This window comes from Alligator mississippiensis, chromosome 2 (assembly GCF_030867095.1).
Source record: "Alligator mississippiensis isolate rAllMis1 chromosome 2, rAllMis1, whole genome shotgun sequence".
NCBI classification, from domain to species: Eukaryota; Metazoa; Chordata; order Crocodylia; family Alligatoridae; genus Alligator; species Alligator mississippiensis.
Window position 1 is genome coordinate 217,395,860 of NC_081825.1, and position 16,794 is coordinate 217,412,653.

A 16,794-nucleotide genomic window follows, 5' to 3' on the forward strand; every position below is an offset into this window, starting at 1 on the left:
TAGCCAAAGCCATTTCTTTCTTCAGGGTCTTCTCACAGGGAAAGAGAGGTGACAGAGGGAGCCTGTATTCTATCTGGAAGACCCTTCTTGTCAGGTCCTTTTTCTCTCGTCTGCACTCTTCTCTCCCTGCAGATTCCTCCCAAAGGGTGACAAAACCCAGCTCCTTTATTAACAAGCCAGGCTTTATCTTGTTTGATCTGCACAGACACTGCTGGAGGTGTGTCCTTCATTCTCGAGAAAGGCTCCATCCAAAGGGAAAGCACCTCCCATTTTCTGAGTTGCTCAAGTCCTCTGGGATCCTGAACCCTGGCCAACCTTCCTCTGTGTCAAAACACTGGCAACTCAATGACATGTGGCTGGGAAAGGGAAAGAAGCCTCTATTACCCAGCTGTTATATAGAGAAAGTTCTAACACAGACCCCTGAAAATGGGCAGAAGTCTCCATGGCTGCATTCCCAAAAGACCACAGAGCTACTGAAGCCCTGTGGTCGCAGTGTGAGCCTTTGAGAGTATATAACGCCTGAGAGTTCTGTTGTGGCCCCTTGGTTGAAGCACATCCTATTTACCCTGCTTTTACCACAAAGCATTTAGTAGTCTTACAGTAAAGCCCTCAAACCCTCCTGTTACAGTAGTGTTCCTGGCATACCACTGGTGAACCAGGGCTACAGAACACTATACACAGACAGCATCTATTTTTCCCTAGGAGAAACCTCTAAAACACTCGCAGAAAATGTTAGTCCATTGTGTTCTATGGTTACAATTCTGGGAAAGGATGGGACTGAAACAGCCACCAGCATTGCAAAGCTGGTTCCTGAGAAGGCGCCTTGAACTTAGCCACACAAATGGTGAACTCCCTCTCCAGCTCTTCCCTACAATATTTAAGATGATGCTGATCCCCATAGGTCTAACATCAGGAAGACTGAGTTTACTAGGCAACCTGTAGCCGAACCCTTTAGGAACTGATTTTACACAGCTCAGGAAAAATACATGGCTACTATATGTCTGAGCATTACAATGTTATTAACAATTCAGATCGATGGGGTGTTAAAACTTCTCTTTGCAACATGGGGTTGTGTCACTAGTTTGTCACATAATAAATTTATTTTAAGGGCAGACTCCAGAGTGGAAAAACTTCCTAATGTCTCTGCTTTTTTACTTCTGTAGCTCCTGAATCTTTCCATGGGATCTCAACCTTCTTAAAATAATCCCATGAATCTTGTAGCATCAGTGTTAGCTCAGAAGCCCGTATGATTATAAAAAAGAAGCGTCTGGAATTCAAATTTTCAGTGCAGAATAACATTCCCTCAACCCTTGCACTCCCTCTCCCAATATTTTTGGCAACCTACATCCCACATTTTTTATAATCAGTAGGTGACTGTATCAGGAGAGCCATTCACTAGATGCAATGACCAAGCTGGCCAAAGCAAGGACTGGGGAAGAGGGAGAGAGAGGAAGCTGCATTCAATCATGGACTCATGCTACAAATGCTCTCTTGTGTTCCAGGATAAATAGAGGTGTGTTAAAGGAATTTGAAAAACCTCAAATTAAAGCAGATTGCAAAATAAATGGTGAAACCCACAAGCTCTGGGCCAGCTACTGACATTCATTAGCATTCAGATGATGGAAACTGATGGCAGTGGAGACTTTGCAGAGGGAAAAAACAGACCAGGGAAACACAAATCATTTGGGTTTACCTTAAAGGGGCACTGTCAAGTAGTTTAGACCCAAAAGATAGGCTCTATTAACAAAAATAAGTTTACCAAATTTATTGTAACACAGGTGCTCTGGGGATTGCTGGCTTGGGATTTACTGTCCACGTTGCTGAGGACTTCCAATTCAGTTTTCCAGGAGTAGAATGATGAAGGGGATCTCAGGTACTTTGATGGGAAAATGCAGCAAACCCTTCACTAACACTGAAGCCATTAAGTAGCAAAATGCTGGAAAGGGCACATTTTAGGGATCTCCAAAGCAAATTAAGCATAAAACATTCTAATGGAGTAATCTGATTTTCCATGGATAGCATTCTGAAACAATCAAGTCTTATACAGTGTAGGGCTGATACTGCTCACACTGAAGGTAATGGCAAGATGCCCACTGACTTCAATGCGAACAGACCTCAGATTTTATTTAAATGAACAATTACATCTGAAACTCACTCAGTTCTGAGATGCTTCCAACGCAGGTCGCCAAGAGCGACTGTTCTAAAGTCCGGAGTTCCAGCTGGGCATAAGCATCAGCCCGTCCATCACTGCATATGGAGCCATCGTTGTAAGGGCTAAAGTAGGCAGGCAGGGACAGTACACCTGGGGAGAGGAAAGAACAAGCCCATTACAGATGAGGACCTAAATGGTAGGAAAGCAGGACCCTCTGCATTTGGAATGGCAATGGGGAATCTGAATGCTGCTTTCACAGCTAGAGTACTCAAAAGGCCTTTTGAACAGTTCAAACCACACCAATTAGTGCTGTCAATTAACACTGGTAGGGCAGAAGCTGGGCAACTGGGCTCTCAGGAGAAACCCAGATACTGGCTGCAGCCTGGAAACAAACTGCTCTTAAAACACAATTACAATGGCAGCTTTTAGGATGCAAAAGAAGTCTCTAAAATGCTGTATGTAGTAACAAGCTGTGTGAGCTCAGGCTGCCTGTACAGAACTTTTATCAGCTCCTTAGATACAATGGCTTCTTTTCAGGGGAGAGGAGCATGTCTTCAATTCCATCAGAGGTGAACAGCTTCCACAGATTCTCTGCATATTTTGCATAAATGACCTGGCTTGTGAACCTGCATGCAGTTCTGAATGCAGAGAGTTGGGTGGTTACATGTGTGAGCACCTGGAGATGTAAAATCTACACCTGTGGGTTTGGAAGCTGACTTTGCAAATAAGTTCCCTACTAAACCATTTTTATTAATTTCTTTAAATGACCCAACTAGAAAATTAGAAATAATCATTTCATTTTTTTGCACAATTAAGCACGGCTGTAAAATAACTGTGTCATACCCATAATGTGCAAGCAGTTTCTTGCAGACCTACAATCTACTCTCAGCATCGCTTCTTTTAGCCTTAAAGAAATCAGGGACAAACTGAGTGAGTTTGAAGTTAATGGAATTGCAGGGGTGGAAGTACCATCCAGAGCCCGATGTAATGCAGGCAGTTTCTGACCACGCGTTCACAGGAAACAGCCACTGCACCAGAATCCTGCAGTTCTAATCTTCGGTCCATCAAAGAACTCTAGCAAACGTACCTCAGTCCTGATGCATTTCTTGCTATTCTAGGCCTGGGAGACAGCTCTTGTCAATACTGCTCAACCTTGAGCTGTGGCACTCTAAGCAATTTAATCTTTAGTCCCCCACACACCTCTGAGAATGCATTTAACTTCTGACCTGCAGAGCCCTCAATTGTTCTGGCTGTAGGTGTGGAGAATGCTTCATTGCCCATCTGCAGCCACCTCCTGTCATTTCAGTCCTGTGCCTCCGCATCAAGTAGGGAATTGCCAATTGAACTGCACCACACCAGGAGAGATCTTTGCCTTCGTTTTGATGTTTTCTTTCAAAATTTTACTCAGAATTGATCTCCTTTACCATGCTCACATCCTGCTCTGTGGCAAAGCCAACAACCTGTATCAAGAACTTCCTGGACATTTTGAGGATAAGGGAATGATTTATCCTGCTGTGGTCCTGCACTGTACATCACTGTTAGCTAACAGAGAAACCCCTGCCAACGGTTTCTGTAATCTGAATAATTAGGAAGCCGAAGCACTAAGAATTCATAGAAGCAACACATGCAGACTGGAAGAGCTTGCTGAAAACTGTAGTTCTGCACACAGAGCCTGAGATCACTTCCTTTTTCTGAGTTAAGGTCTATGAAAGAACGGTTTAAAACATATGGGTTGAATTTATGGCGGTGGAAGAATGAAAATGGGCTGATTTGTCAAAAGATTCAAATGAAGGCACACAACCCTGCAAAGGTGGAAACAGAAACTGGCAGTTACATTAATAAAACAGGCAGAGCAACAACAACAACAAAAATTTGGAGGAGACTTCTCTCTAAACTGGCTTCAACTGATTCTGTCCTCTTAAAAAAAAGAATTAAAAATAAATAAGAAATCTGCAGCATGACTGAAGCTGGGTAGGGAAATCAATGATGTTTCCTAAGCTTTTCAGGCTATAGTTGGGCAGATGCTGTGAGTACATGGAAAAAAGGGTGATGTATTCCTGCCATGGAAAAGTTGCTTCTGTCCACCCGAAAAGGATAGTAGTATTAGAAGTATTAGAAGGCACAATATTTAGGGTCCAGTTCCTTCCTTGAATGGGAGAGAGGTATCCCTTGTGTTTGAGAGCAAATAAGCCTTTTGAGCTTAATCCAAAACTCATAAGTGTCTATGGGGAGTTTTCTATTGATCTCAGTAGCTTTCAGTACAGCACCTACATAACAGTAACATTTAAAAATGTTTTTCTTGTTTATTTAGCAATGTATATCTTTTTCATTACTGACAGGTATAGCGTCACTAACATAGCCCATTACCCAGCAGCCATCCACCCATCCAGCTGAAGACAGGACTAGAGAGCAGAACTGGTCAGAAACATTTTGATGAACCAAAGTTTTGTCAAAAATGCAAATACACTGAGACTGAAGTATCCCAGGGAGCCCTCCCTGGATTTCTGCCAGCATGCCCCTAGGTCAGCCCTGCCATGCAGTTTGCTTCAGGCATGAGGACTCTGCACTTCTGTGTTTGATAGCTTTGCGGCAGCACCAGCAGGCAGACTGATTGATGCCTTAATACTGTACACTTCTAAGGTCGGTGGCCCCAGTGCAGGGAGCCAGGGCCCATGGCTCTAGATCAGGGGTTTTCAACCTTTTTAAACAAGTGGACCCCTTCTGTCTCAAAGTTTCAGCTCATGTACCTTTTCATATTTTTTGTTTTTAAGGGGAAGGGGGGGAGGGCAGATCGAGGCCACCACAGTGAGGGAGGGAGTGGGGCTGGGCCAGGGGCAGGCACTATACAGCTAGGGTGGAGTGTGGGATGGAGCCATGAGCAGCTCGGGGGGGGGGGGGGGTGCAGGGAGGTCCTGCCGCTGCATGCACCCTGGGAGGGCATGGGGGGGATGTGCCCCTGGATCTGTGCACGAGGTGGGCTGCTGCTGCAGGCTGGGGCTAGGCCAGACTGTGCTCGGGGCAGGTAGTGGAAGCACTGGGCAGGGGCTATAGGAGGGTCTGCAACCACTCCAGAATTCACGGTAGCCCCTCTAGCCCCACTCCCCAAGCACAGCCTGGAACAACACCCCCACTGGGCGGGACGCAGCTCAGTTCTGCACCCTACCCTGGCTGGGAAGCCCCTGCCCCTGCTCCTGCCCCACTCCCTCCCCCACTGCAGGGGCCTTGATCTGCTCCCCCCCACCCTTCCCTCACCAGCGAGACCCAGCTGTGGCTGAGCATGCATGGGGCATTTATAGGCCATAGTACTGGCCACATCAGTTCTGCACACCCCTTATGATCTTTTTAAGAACCCCTAGGGTTAAGAACCCCTGCTCTGGACAGTTAATGTCTGTACTTTAAGGCTCCCTGCCATGAAACAGGAGCCTGAAAGGCAATGCAAGCCCTGAAAGCTGCTCAATGAAACTGACATTCTTGCTAGTTTCACTGTTGCTAACATGTCAATTTCACTGGGTAGTTACAAAGTCTCAGGAACATATGTTGTTGCCGGAACACCAGGTGTTGGGTGTTTTTGAAACAAAACTGTCTTGCGATTCTCAGAATTTTTGGGTTTCATTTGATTTGAACCAAAATAAAAAAAAACCAAAACAACCAAAACAAACAAACAACCTCCACTCAAATTTCCTGCAAGCCAGAAATCCTACTTTTTAGCCTGGTACTGAAGAAACCATCTTGTGAAATACTTTAGTGTTCTTCCTTTTAGGACATCTTACTCTCCAGCCCCTACTCTCCCAGCTTTTCAAATGCTCTGTGACCTGAGTGGCAGAAACCAACGCCTAAATTCAACCCAATGTAACTCCATTCTTGCAATTCCTTCTAGCAACATATGGCTTGGGATACACAAGTAAGCAGTCATGACCTTCCTCATAGAAAAACAATGAGTACATATATGCCCATAGGCCTTATTTGTCACCCACAATGCTTCAGGTGCATTGCATACTTTCACAGAAGTTGAGTAGAGGCTATGGGGAGAAGAAGCACTTTTGCACATTGCTTTTCAAGAGGCCACGGAACAAATATGCCCCCAAACTCATTATGAAAAGGCCTTCCAATAATTACTTCACTATGCTAATGGAGAGCTCTGCTTCATAGTTCCCATCACTATGATGAGAAGGAAAGTATTATCTTCTCTAACTTTGCTGATGAGGAACTGAGGCACAGAGTGATCTGTAGCCAAATTGAGTACATTGGCATTGGTCCTACCAGGAGCAGATCCCAAACTTTTGTCTTTCAATTGAAAAGAGTTAAACAAGGTTTTTATGATGGACAGAGCCAACTGCACTGCAATATGCTACTGCTGATATTAGAAGTGGCCTGCAGCAACAACAACACAGACACAATCAAATGATGGAATACTTTTCTGAACTGGTGTAACCTACCAGAAAAACAGACTCTCAGCCAGCTGCTCCTCTCACAACTTTCCACAGACAGCCAAGTAGTGTCTACATTGCACTCAAAATGGACATGCTGATGGTAATTCTGACTTGGTAGCACTACATGCATTTGCAAAACCATGTGATATTATGAACAGGCCAGATAGTGAACTCTTGACTCACCTCGGAGAGCTAATTCAATTTTCTTTCCTCATGTTCAAACAAGAAGTCAGGAGTTTAGAGTTCTATATTTGGCTTTGCCACTGACTCACCAAATGACCTTCAGCAAGTTCCTTCACCACTTGTGCCTCAGTTTCTACACCCATAAGCTGGAGCTTATAACATTTCCCTATGTTCAAGAAGTCTTGTACAGCTTCAGCAATGATGGCAAAAGTGCTTTGTGGGTTGCAGGTATGAGATACTGTAACGGGGCAAAATAATTATGAAAGGTTACTAGTTCTTATTAACTCCTTGGGGCCTGTTTATATTTGGCATTTGGTTTTATGCACTTTAATTTGTGGCTATATTGGTTTTCATCAAGGCTAAAGAAAAACATAATTCAACTTGGTTAACTCATGCCCGGACACTTTCTTACTATATGCAATCTGGAAATAAAAACAGCAGTTGGCATTAATTTCAAGGGCACATTTCACCCACAAACTAACAACACAAAGCAGCCCTTAATTACTATGCAACAATGATCCATTCAGTAGCACATGTTGTTGTCTTAAAACATTTTTATATGGGTTCTTTTGTGTGACTCATGCCTGATCCTGGCAATGTCCGGGTGTTCTGGCAACTGAAATAATTCTTTTTATTCCTAAAGAAATTAAGAACTTGATCCAACTCCTACTGAAATCAGCAGGAATATTTCTGTTGATTTCAGTGTGGATCAGAACAGGTCCCAACAGCACAACAACTGCAGCAGATGCCTAGCTTAGACAGCTGAGCATGAGCACCCTAACAGCAGCTTAACTTAAGACACTTTTGGAGTTTTGGGGTCAAGGCAAGGTGACCAATATTCATTGTTTTATATTTCCATAACCTTTGAAATAACAGTTAAGAAAAATAAAAAGAGATGCTTACTCTACATCACTTAATAAGTGAAACCTGCTCCTGGGCTCTTTGTGCTTATACTCTTAAAAAGCAGCTGGGTGGAGTCCCAGCAAGCAGTTCTTCAAAATGAAATTATTCTGCCAGTTTAAAGGTTTTTAAATTGTTGTTTGCAATCCAAGGCTTTCTAAAAGCAAATGAAAATGTTTCCGCAGTCATTGGGCCAAAGGAGGTGGGGAGGGAGGGGGGAATTGCTCACTTTTTCATCTGTTTTAACTCCTAGAGGTGTTGCAGTGGTCCAGGGAGTTAGGGCTAGTGGTTCACTGACTGCACAAACAGGGTCATAGAAAATGTGCAGGTCATTTTCTCTTGATGTAAAGGGACCCAATACAAACAAGGCTCAAGCCAGTTCTGGAAAGTTTGAACATAAGCGTAACAACATGGCCAGGTGCCTGGGGCAAAAGCGACTTCTGTTTGCCACTGTGCTGTTGTTGCCATTGTGTGGCTGCTGCAGCAGATGTTTTTTCTGGCCTCCCCAGTTAATACCCAGGTTGGCTGCCCCAGTTATGCCACTGATTTTGAGGACTTCACAAGTAATTTGGTTTGGATAGGGATAATCCTGCCTTAGGCAGGGGGCTGGACTAGATGACCCCTGGAGACCCCTTCCTGTCCTACTTCTCTATGATTTCTGTGATAATTCTGGGCTGATAATGTTTGACAACAAGCCTGGGTGAAACTCAAAGGTTTTGACTAAATTTTGTTTGAAGATTTGAGGGCTCAATTCCCATGTCTCTGAATCTTGATCTTCCATTATGACATTCTTCATGTTGTTTGCATGTAACATTCATGGCAAAGGACAAGCCATCACCATTCACTTCTTTCTATGGCAAGATTTTCAGTGTTGTCTGGCCTCCATAGCACCTTATAGTGCACTTCAGTACCAGCTGTTTTAATCTAAATCCTTCATACTGGGAGAAAACTTTCTGGCAATTAGCTTGTCAGCTTTTTGAGGGCTTCCAAACAGTTACATGATGTCTGGAGGTTAAGATGGAGCCTCTCAGAAGTGGCAAAGAGCCAATGAGACTGATCTGAAAAACAATGGAATTTTGCCCTCTGGGATTCCTTGTAGGAGCTGCACAGGGTACTAACTTCATGATGGTAAAAAGGTGGGACTTTAAAGAACAACATGCAATCCTGCTCTGCTCTGGATATGTTAAGCTTTAGATCATTAGTGGAGAGGTCATGCATCAGGAACTATGGAGAAGAAGAGCTGTTGTTCTTTAACTTGCTTTCAGAAAAAGCTAATGAAATGACATTCATTGTACATATATTACTTCTGGGCAGAACACAAAAACTCTTTGGGGCAGAATCTAACTTTGTCCTGTGTTTGTATAGAACAGTGATTCTCAACCAGGGTGTACAAATGTGATTCACAAGATAAACCCAGAGATTTCGAAGTGGACTCCACAGTGTCAAAAACATGCTGGCCTGTTGTGGTCTTTCTGAGTTCTTTGCAACAGAAGAATTGCTCTATTTATTTTTCTGCAATCAAAAAACAAATGAAGGCTAAGAGCTGGCATTTTCTGAGGGGTCCCTCAAGTCCATCGAGGAGTGGCTTGAGTCTAAAAAGACTGAGAGGCACTGGTATACAGCTTAACACAATGGTGTTCATGAATGAGCATTACTGTTATACAAATGAGGACAATAACAAGAAACAAAGAGTGATTTCAGTAAATTAAAACTGAAAGGCAAACTTTTCAAAGCACTGGGTGCCCTCCACAAGCTGAGGGCCATAGCTAGCCATTTACCCATCTTTAAACATGATAAATTCCATAAGAAAATTTCTACAGTGCAGGCACACATGCACTGAAATAAAAAGCATTAAAAATGCCTATACTGTACAGAATTGCAAATGTCCATAAATAAAGTATTAGTAATGTATAGTGGACTGGGAAGATCTGAAATAAGGAAGAAACATGGTTTCAGTCTTGGGTGTCAAGACCATTTTGTAATATTTGGCTCACGATCATTTCCATATGGAACACTCTCAGAAGTGACACTTATCAATTAACTGATTTATGGTCTACAAAGGCAAGCTTTTAGAAACAAGGACTGGTTCTACTGAAGTCAATGGCAAAATTCACTGCGACTTCCCTGGTCCCAGAGTTTCACCTGAGAAAACCTGATCAAGCCACAGCTGGCTTTGCTTAGGATGGCAGATCAGACTTCCTTTTCTGCACAAAGTATCATAATTCTAAAGAACTGTAAGTGTTTGAGGCCGCCATTCATTTCTATTCCTCATCACATCTAGCAGTGCAGTGCCCCGTAATGCCTTGTCACAATGCCGTTTCAGTACTGATTCATAGCAAAAATCACTGGCTGAGTCAATGCTATTTCCAGGAGCCTCTGATTTTTGACTTGGTGGGAGCCCATTCCAATATTAGGAAAGCTCAATTCTGCTCAATTTCATGAAATCTGACAAGATCACAGCCAGGGTCCACTGCCCATTCTGACAGAATTCACCAGAGGAAACCAAACCAGTGTTCCTCCTGTAACATACACAGCTATAAACCTGTCAGGTTCTGTGATCAGATACAGTTATTTAACATTCTGCAAAGATCACAGAAATTGGGCAAAAGGCTTGTGATGGGAAAACAGTTTTATAACAGCTAATTTACGGTAAATGAGCAACAGTGTTGCATAATGGGATTACAAGGCTGACAGAGGTATCATTCAGGATGTCTTTGTCAGCAGGAAGAGAAATCCAAACCAGATACATATATTAGCATTCACATTGAACAATCAACCTGCAATTCAGAACAAATGAGGAAAGAGAGACAAGCAAGGGCTGGGGGAGAAGGGAGACAGTTGCTTCAGCACAGACAGAGGTTGTGGTCCTCACATCCTTTACAAGTGCTCAGTGGAGGCTTTCTGTGTTGGAGCCAGTGTCCTACTTGTTCCGTTTTGGACATCTCTGGGTAGAGGTGTGATCACCCCATGGTGTCCACATATTAAAATTAGCTTTGTTTTTCTTGGACTAAGTGTCTGTGGATACCTGTCTCTACCAAGCCACAATCCCTAAGCCTCTCACACACATAACTTGGCGCAATGAGTAACCTCCTTTAAAGAAACTCAGAGCTGCAACTGCAGGCCTGTGGTGCACAAGCACAGCTGTGTGGAGACCCAGGAATAGGATGGCTGGATAAAGGGTGGTGCCAAGACTGGAATAGCAGTGGGTGTTGAAGGTCACAACTGGAAGTACTTGGCATGGCACTGTAGGGAAGCTTGTATTTGGTCCATCTGCACTATATTTGGCCCTAGGCAGAGCAATTTGTCTCATGAGAGGATCATTGTACTTGATGCTTACATCAAAACACAAAATATCAGCAACCATGGCTTGTTAGGGCTTAAATAAGGTATCATCAAGAACTGGTATTGTCTTATAGAAAACAACTGGGTCATTATGTTAGCTAAATATCAACAGGCTTTATGTGCCTGAAAGCACAAGGATGCCCCAAAGCTCCAGGTCAAAGAACCCCGAAAATCCATTGAACCTCTGGGGAGGGTGAGCCCCAGAGATCACTGCAATAGCTCATATTTCATAAATACATGAGCCAGTTAGTATACAAAGTCTTCTGCTCCTTGTGATCCTTAATATTAACATTCAGGGTGCATCTGGGCAGAAGAAAACTAGAAGGCCATTGTCAGTCAGCACAGAGCCTTAAAGGGCTCAGTAGTCTGAGGGAACTAATTGTGTCCGGTATTAATACTGCACCTTCATAAAGCACAATGCATGATTTTTATTTCTTACAATGTTTACTCACCCATCCCCGAGATGCAAGAACCTCTGGGATGGAACCTCACTGCTGTTCTGCACCAGCATCAAATAACAGCTGGAAAAGTGGAAGTGAAGACTAAAAATGCTGGAGGTAGGTGGGTGGGAGGTTAAAGGTCTAGGGAATTCTACTAAGAAAGAAAGGATTCTACACCGTGATCAGCAAATAGAGCCTCTTTATCACATCTTATTCAATGGATACAACAGATAAAACACAACAGCGGGGCTTGGGTTCAGTACTGACTCAGACAAAAGGATTCTTGCTTATTGGGTCACTGGTCTCACTTCCACAAGCTTCTTAGACATTCTTTGGAAGTCTCCTGTCCAGCCTGGTAGTCTCCTGTCATCTGATGCTGATTGCTTAATTTAACATGATCTAATGAGATCATATCCTGGGCTGGTATTTTAAGGGATGTAGAAACAAGGCACGTTCCCATATCATCACCACCATCAATATACTTTGCAGTCATACAATGCCTTTTATCTGAGGGCATCAATGCCCTTACAGGAAGATGGGCAGCATTATCTCCAGATGGGGAAAGAGACGCATAATGAGAAGTGACTTTGTCCAAGCTCACGCTCAGTTAGATTCAGGTCACTAGTACTCAGAGTCTTCCAGTTCAAAACCCTAGGTGCATTTTCTGCTCCCCACATGAAACTGACTGACCTGGAATCATTGTTTTACAGCAGTGGTTCTCAACCTATTTTAGACATGAAGCACTCCTCGACAGACTTGAGGTATCCCTCAGAAAATGCCAGCTCTTAGTCTTCACTTGCTTTATGACTACAGATAAATAATTGAAGAATTCTGTTGCAAAGAACTCAGAGAGATCACAACAGGTCAGAATGTTTTTAACCTTATAGGTTACTATTTAAAATCTCTGGGTTTATCTTTTGAATCATATTTGCCCATCTAACAGGGCTAACATTGCCAGCATTACCATGGCACCTTAATTGAGAATCACTGTCCTACTTAACCCAGACCTTGATATATGGCATGACCAGGTGCTTTAACCTGGCTTTGCAAAACCATGCTTTTTTTTTTGGAGGCCTTTGAGAACGTGTTTTAGCTTTCACCCTACCACGTTAGAAAAAAGACTAGAGGGACTTCAATATATTACTGAAGTCTAAGAAATGGAAATCCCTCCCAGTGCAGTCATTGCAGCTACTTGGAAAGTATTAGATGTGTATTTGTAAATATCAAAAAGGACAAATGAAGGGAAGCCTTATAAAGGACAGTATACTTTTGCCACAAGTTCTGTGGCAGAAATTTTAAAAGAAACTAAACCTTAATTTGCCAACAAAAGTATGATCTAACTGGGAAAGCAGGTGACCAAGAGTTAGGATGCCTGGATTCTCTTCTTAATTCTGCCACTGACTTGCAGTGGCCAACTGTTTCAGCTCATACATCTGTTACGAGGAGAAACTTCCCTACATCTAAACCAGTGGTTGACAGAAGCACCTTTTTGATTCACTTTCTGTTACCTAACTTCCTCCCAACCATGTAACCCTCTAAATATCACTTTTTCCAGTACATATGAACAGTGATTTACTTAGGGCCCCATTTCTACTAAGAACAATAACATTGCTCACTTGCATAGCACTTTTTACCCCAAAGAAAACCGAAGTGCTCTGCAAAATGTTCTATTACTGTCATGCATGAAATGGATAAAACAATGCAGCTTTATAACAGTGTATACCATCACTACATAACAGCTTGAGACAAGGAAAGACAGGCTTCATTCAACTGCAACAAGTGTGAACTGCAGGAAAGTGAAACAGATTTTATTCAATTAAAATAATCAAATAGTTACTCTTTCAAACATTCTATAAAATCTTTACTTCTTACATGAAACATGGCAACTCCAGCAGCACCATGCCCCTTAGCATCACACTGAGGCGCAAAATCAGGGGGCCCTGAAGGAAAAGCATAATGTCCCTATTTGCAGTGATCATGCAGCATAAACCAGTTTAGTGAGCTGTAGCTGGTGGTATGGTGGCTACTGACACATCCCCTTGGTGAGAAGTGGGCCCCTTTGGCCAATCAAGAGTATTTCTACAAATGAACTGAAAAACAGGACTTTTTTCAATATGCCCCTCATTGGGAAATGGACAAGGGACAAAAGGTTTAAAAACAGGATGGCCTGGTATAAAACAGTACCAATGGCCACCCTAACTGGTGGGATTACAATTTGAATATGGCATGATTGCAGGTAACAGACTACCATTGCCTTCTGTCTTTGTTGCCCCCCTCTTTGCCATTTCCAATTCTTCACTTCTACTCTCCTTTCTGAAATATAGAATCCTTTTTTGAATCATACCCAGCACTCCAGATGTGGTCTGTTAGCCCTTTGTAAACTGCCATCATTCTGACTCTTGATTTGTGTTCAGTTGTATTCCTACATCCCATGTTCTGTTTCTTGCCAGACACTGTGAAGTTTGTACATTTGTATCCCCTGTCATGCCCAGTGATTTTACTTAGGTCTGCGTGGGAAAATTGATTTGAATAATTATTGTGTAACAAGCTATGCACAGTACCTCTATCCTGGAATAGTTCCCTTTGTGGTCACTTTTATTTCAGAATAATTACTGTGCTTCCAAAGTGGAGTAATTACTTCAGAATAAAATAATGTTTATTCCAAAACACAGTGCCACATACAGAATACTTCAGAACAGTGTGCGTCTCATTAGCTAGTTCACTCAATTTCCTCACACAGAGGAGCCCTTAGTCTGATACAATCTACCTTCATTCGTATTTTCTGTTTAGATTAGAATGAGGATTACCACCAAGATATTAGAATTAAAAATTAATAATCAACATCAAAACCATTATTGTATCAACCTACTTGGAAATGTTCAGACCATGAGAAAAAAACATTTCCATATATCTAAAGGATCCTTTGTGGATTTCTGCCTCAAATTTAAAAATTAAGCCTTGCAGAAAGATCCATGTTATAAGTTTAAAAGGCATGCTACCCACCTCCCCACCTGTAGCTGGGTGGAGGAATGATGTGCTTTAACCTTCTATAGGTTCCGCTAGTAAGGACTCGCTCTCCATGTACTTTCAAAGGCATACTATCTTATCAAACCTATGACAGGACAGAGATCCTCCTGCTTTGAAAGGACAGGCTGCTACCACATGAGATAATGATAATCTTCATTAGCCACGAGTGGCAAAGGACTGTGACTGCACAATTGATACTGCTTGGCAATCTATGACTGTCATTCAATACAAGAATGCCATTTTCACATGAATACCTCCACTCACCTGCTGCAGCCCACATGGTCATAGGCATGGCATGCATGTAAACACAAAATAATCAGGTTTCCAGTCACTTATGAGAGCTACTCTGTGCGTCTACCCAACACAAAACTCAAGGAAGTGCATCTCTGGCATCATTTACAAGATAAATAAATGAGACAGAGTGCATTGCAGTTTCACAGAACCAGCTGACCTCTGATGCACCCTGTTGACACTACAACTACAATAAGCAATGTGGCCAGGAGAGGTGAGCTGGTAAAACCAGCAGTGACCTGTGTGCCCAGCTCATGAATCACAGACCTCTCCATCCTTAAGTCAGAACTTGCCTGGGGCTCAAGTGACCTCTGTGAGCTCAAGTTTTGGGATAAACATGAACATTAACACTCCCTGCTCTGGAAAGAATGCTTGCTTTTCAAAATACAATCCATGGGCACTTGACAAGGCTACAACCTACACCCCTGCTTTTCAAAATACAATCTATAGGCACTTGACAGGGTTATTTACACTCACCAGAACCAGTTGGATAATGCTAAAGGTCGGTGTCAATTGTATAGTGGAAAAGAGACAATATGTCTTTTGACTCCAATTTTCTCAAATAAATATTGGGAAATACTTGGTGACCAGTTCTTCTCACAATGTCAACAACCATCCTTGTAACAGTGATACTTTGCACTCATGCATTTCCTCCCTTCAAAGATTTAAAGAGCTTCGCCAGCAATGCACTACAGCAAAGGCCTCCTGAAAACCCTAGAGTCAACGCAAATTCCTTTTTCACACTGGCCCTAGCATCTGGCCTCTCAGCTGCGCATCTCCTCAGCCCGGCTCCAACTGCCTCTATGTAACCAGGGCCCATCTCCCATTATCTTCTCCCTCTGTCCATGATGGGCCCAATTTTCTCTGGCTTTTCTGGGCTTACTTTAGGCTCCTTCTCTGTTTCTATATACTCTTCCGGGTCACTCTTTATAACCCTATCATTCATTCCAGACAATATTCTCATGACACAGGACAGTCATCTCAGAATCTCTGTGGAGAAGCATGGCTTTGCTTACCTACTCCCACCCAGCACACACCAAACCCAGAAATGAAGCAGGGAAGCCAGCCATGTGCATCACATTTCTGGGTGTGGGTGCGGGTGCATACGGAAGAGGGACTGTACTTCTCAATGGCACTCTCAAGGGTGTACCGGAAGTGGTAGGGACGCACCCAGTCTTATAAACAGGAATGCACCCTAGAGTTATTTCATTATGGAGCAGTTTCCCTCTAGAGCCATCAGTGGTGACAGGAGTTTGGCAGTCTCTTTAAAGCCCAGCAAGAAATCTCTGTTAAGAATGAGGTGCTGACCTGGCATCCGCATCATCTGAAACAGAGACGCTTTTAAATCCCCAAGTCTGTTGGTCATAGCCATTTATAGTTTGTACAACAAGCATAACATGTGCTAGATCACCAAAGGGCAACCCTTCTTTAGCCTTCATTAGGGCCCTAAATATAACTGCCTCAAGCTGCAATTCATTTTTCAACAGTGCCTCTTTGAATTGTGTTTTTTAAAAGGATGCTAGTTGCCACTGTATTATTTATAGACATTTACATTAAGAGCTAAATACTTGGTTAGGAAATTGGTCAGAGATGAATAGCTCAGCCGCATTGTTTTAATTCTCTAAATAGTTGTTGCTAAAAAATAAATGCTGCATGAATTTTTATTACAGAAACAAATGTCTTTTTTTTTGCTTAAGCATAAATAGCAACATAGATAACAAGCCTGAGACCTGACAGATATGGTTTTCTGAGGAGTTTGGAATCGTTACCACGTCCCAAGTTTCTAATGTGCTGACTGCGGGAGACACTTGACAATTAGTATCTCGTTAATTTTTAAAAGAGGAAAAATTCATTTGGCTTCATTCACTGTATTTGTGCACTAGCCCATTATGGACTCAGTTACCTCAAATATACTTTGCCAATGCACAAGCTCACTATATAATTCTTTCCTAGTGGAGGGTGGTGTAATTAGACTGTGCTTCCCAGCCAGTGCCGTCCAGAGAGTCTGACCTAATGAGAGATGCATGCC

At 42.8% G+C, this 16,794-nt stretch overlaps 1 protein-coding gene across 1 annotated transcript in view; it reads right to left on the reverse strand.

Annotated features, from left to right (window-relative positions):
- Window positions 1-16,794, reverse strand: part of ABTB2 (ankyrin repeat and BTB domain containing 2) — a 196,284-nt gene that overhangs the window by 68,635 nt on the left and 110,855 nt on the right. Inside the window, exon 2 of the mRNA XM_006259971.4 lies at window positions 2,156-2,302. Within this exon, the coding sequence (XP_006260033.1) occupies window positions 2,156-2,302 (147 nt within the window). The remainder of the gene's footprint in view (window positions 1-2,155; window positions 2,303-16,794) is intronic.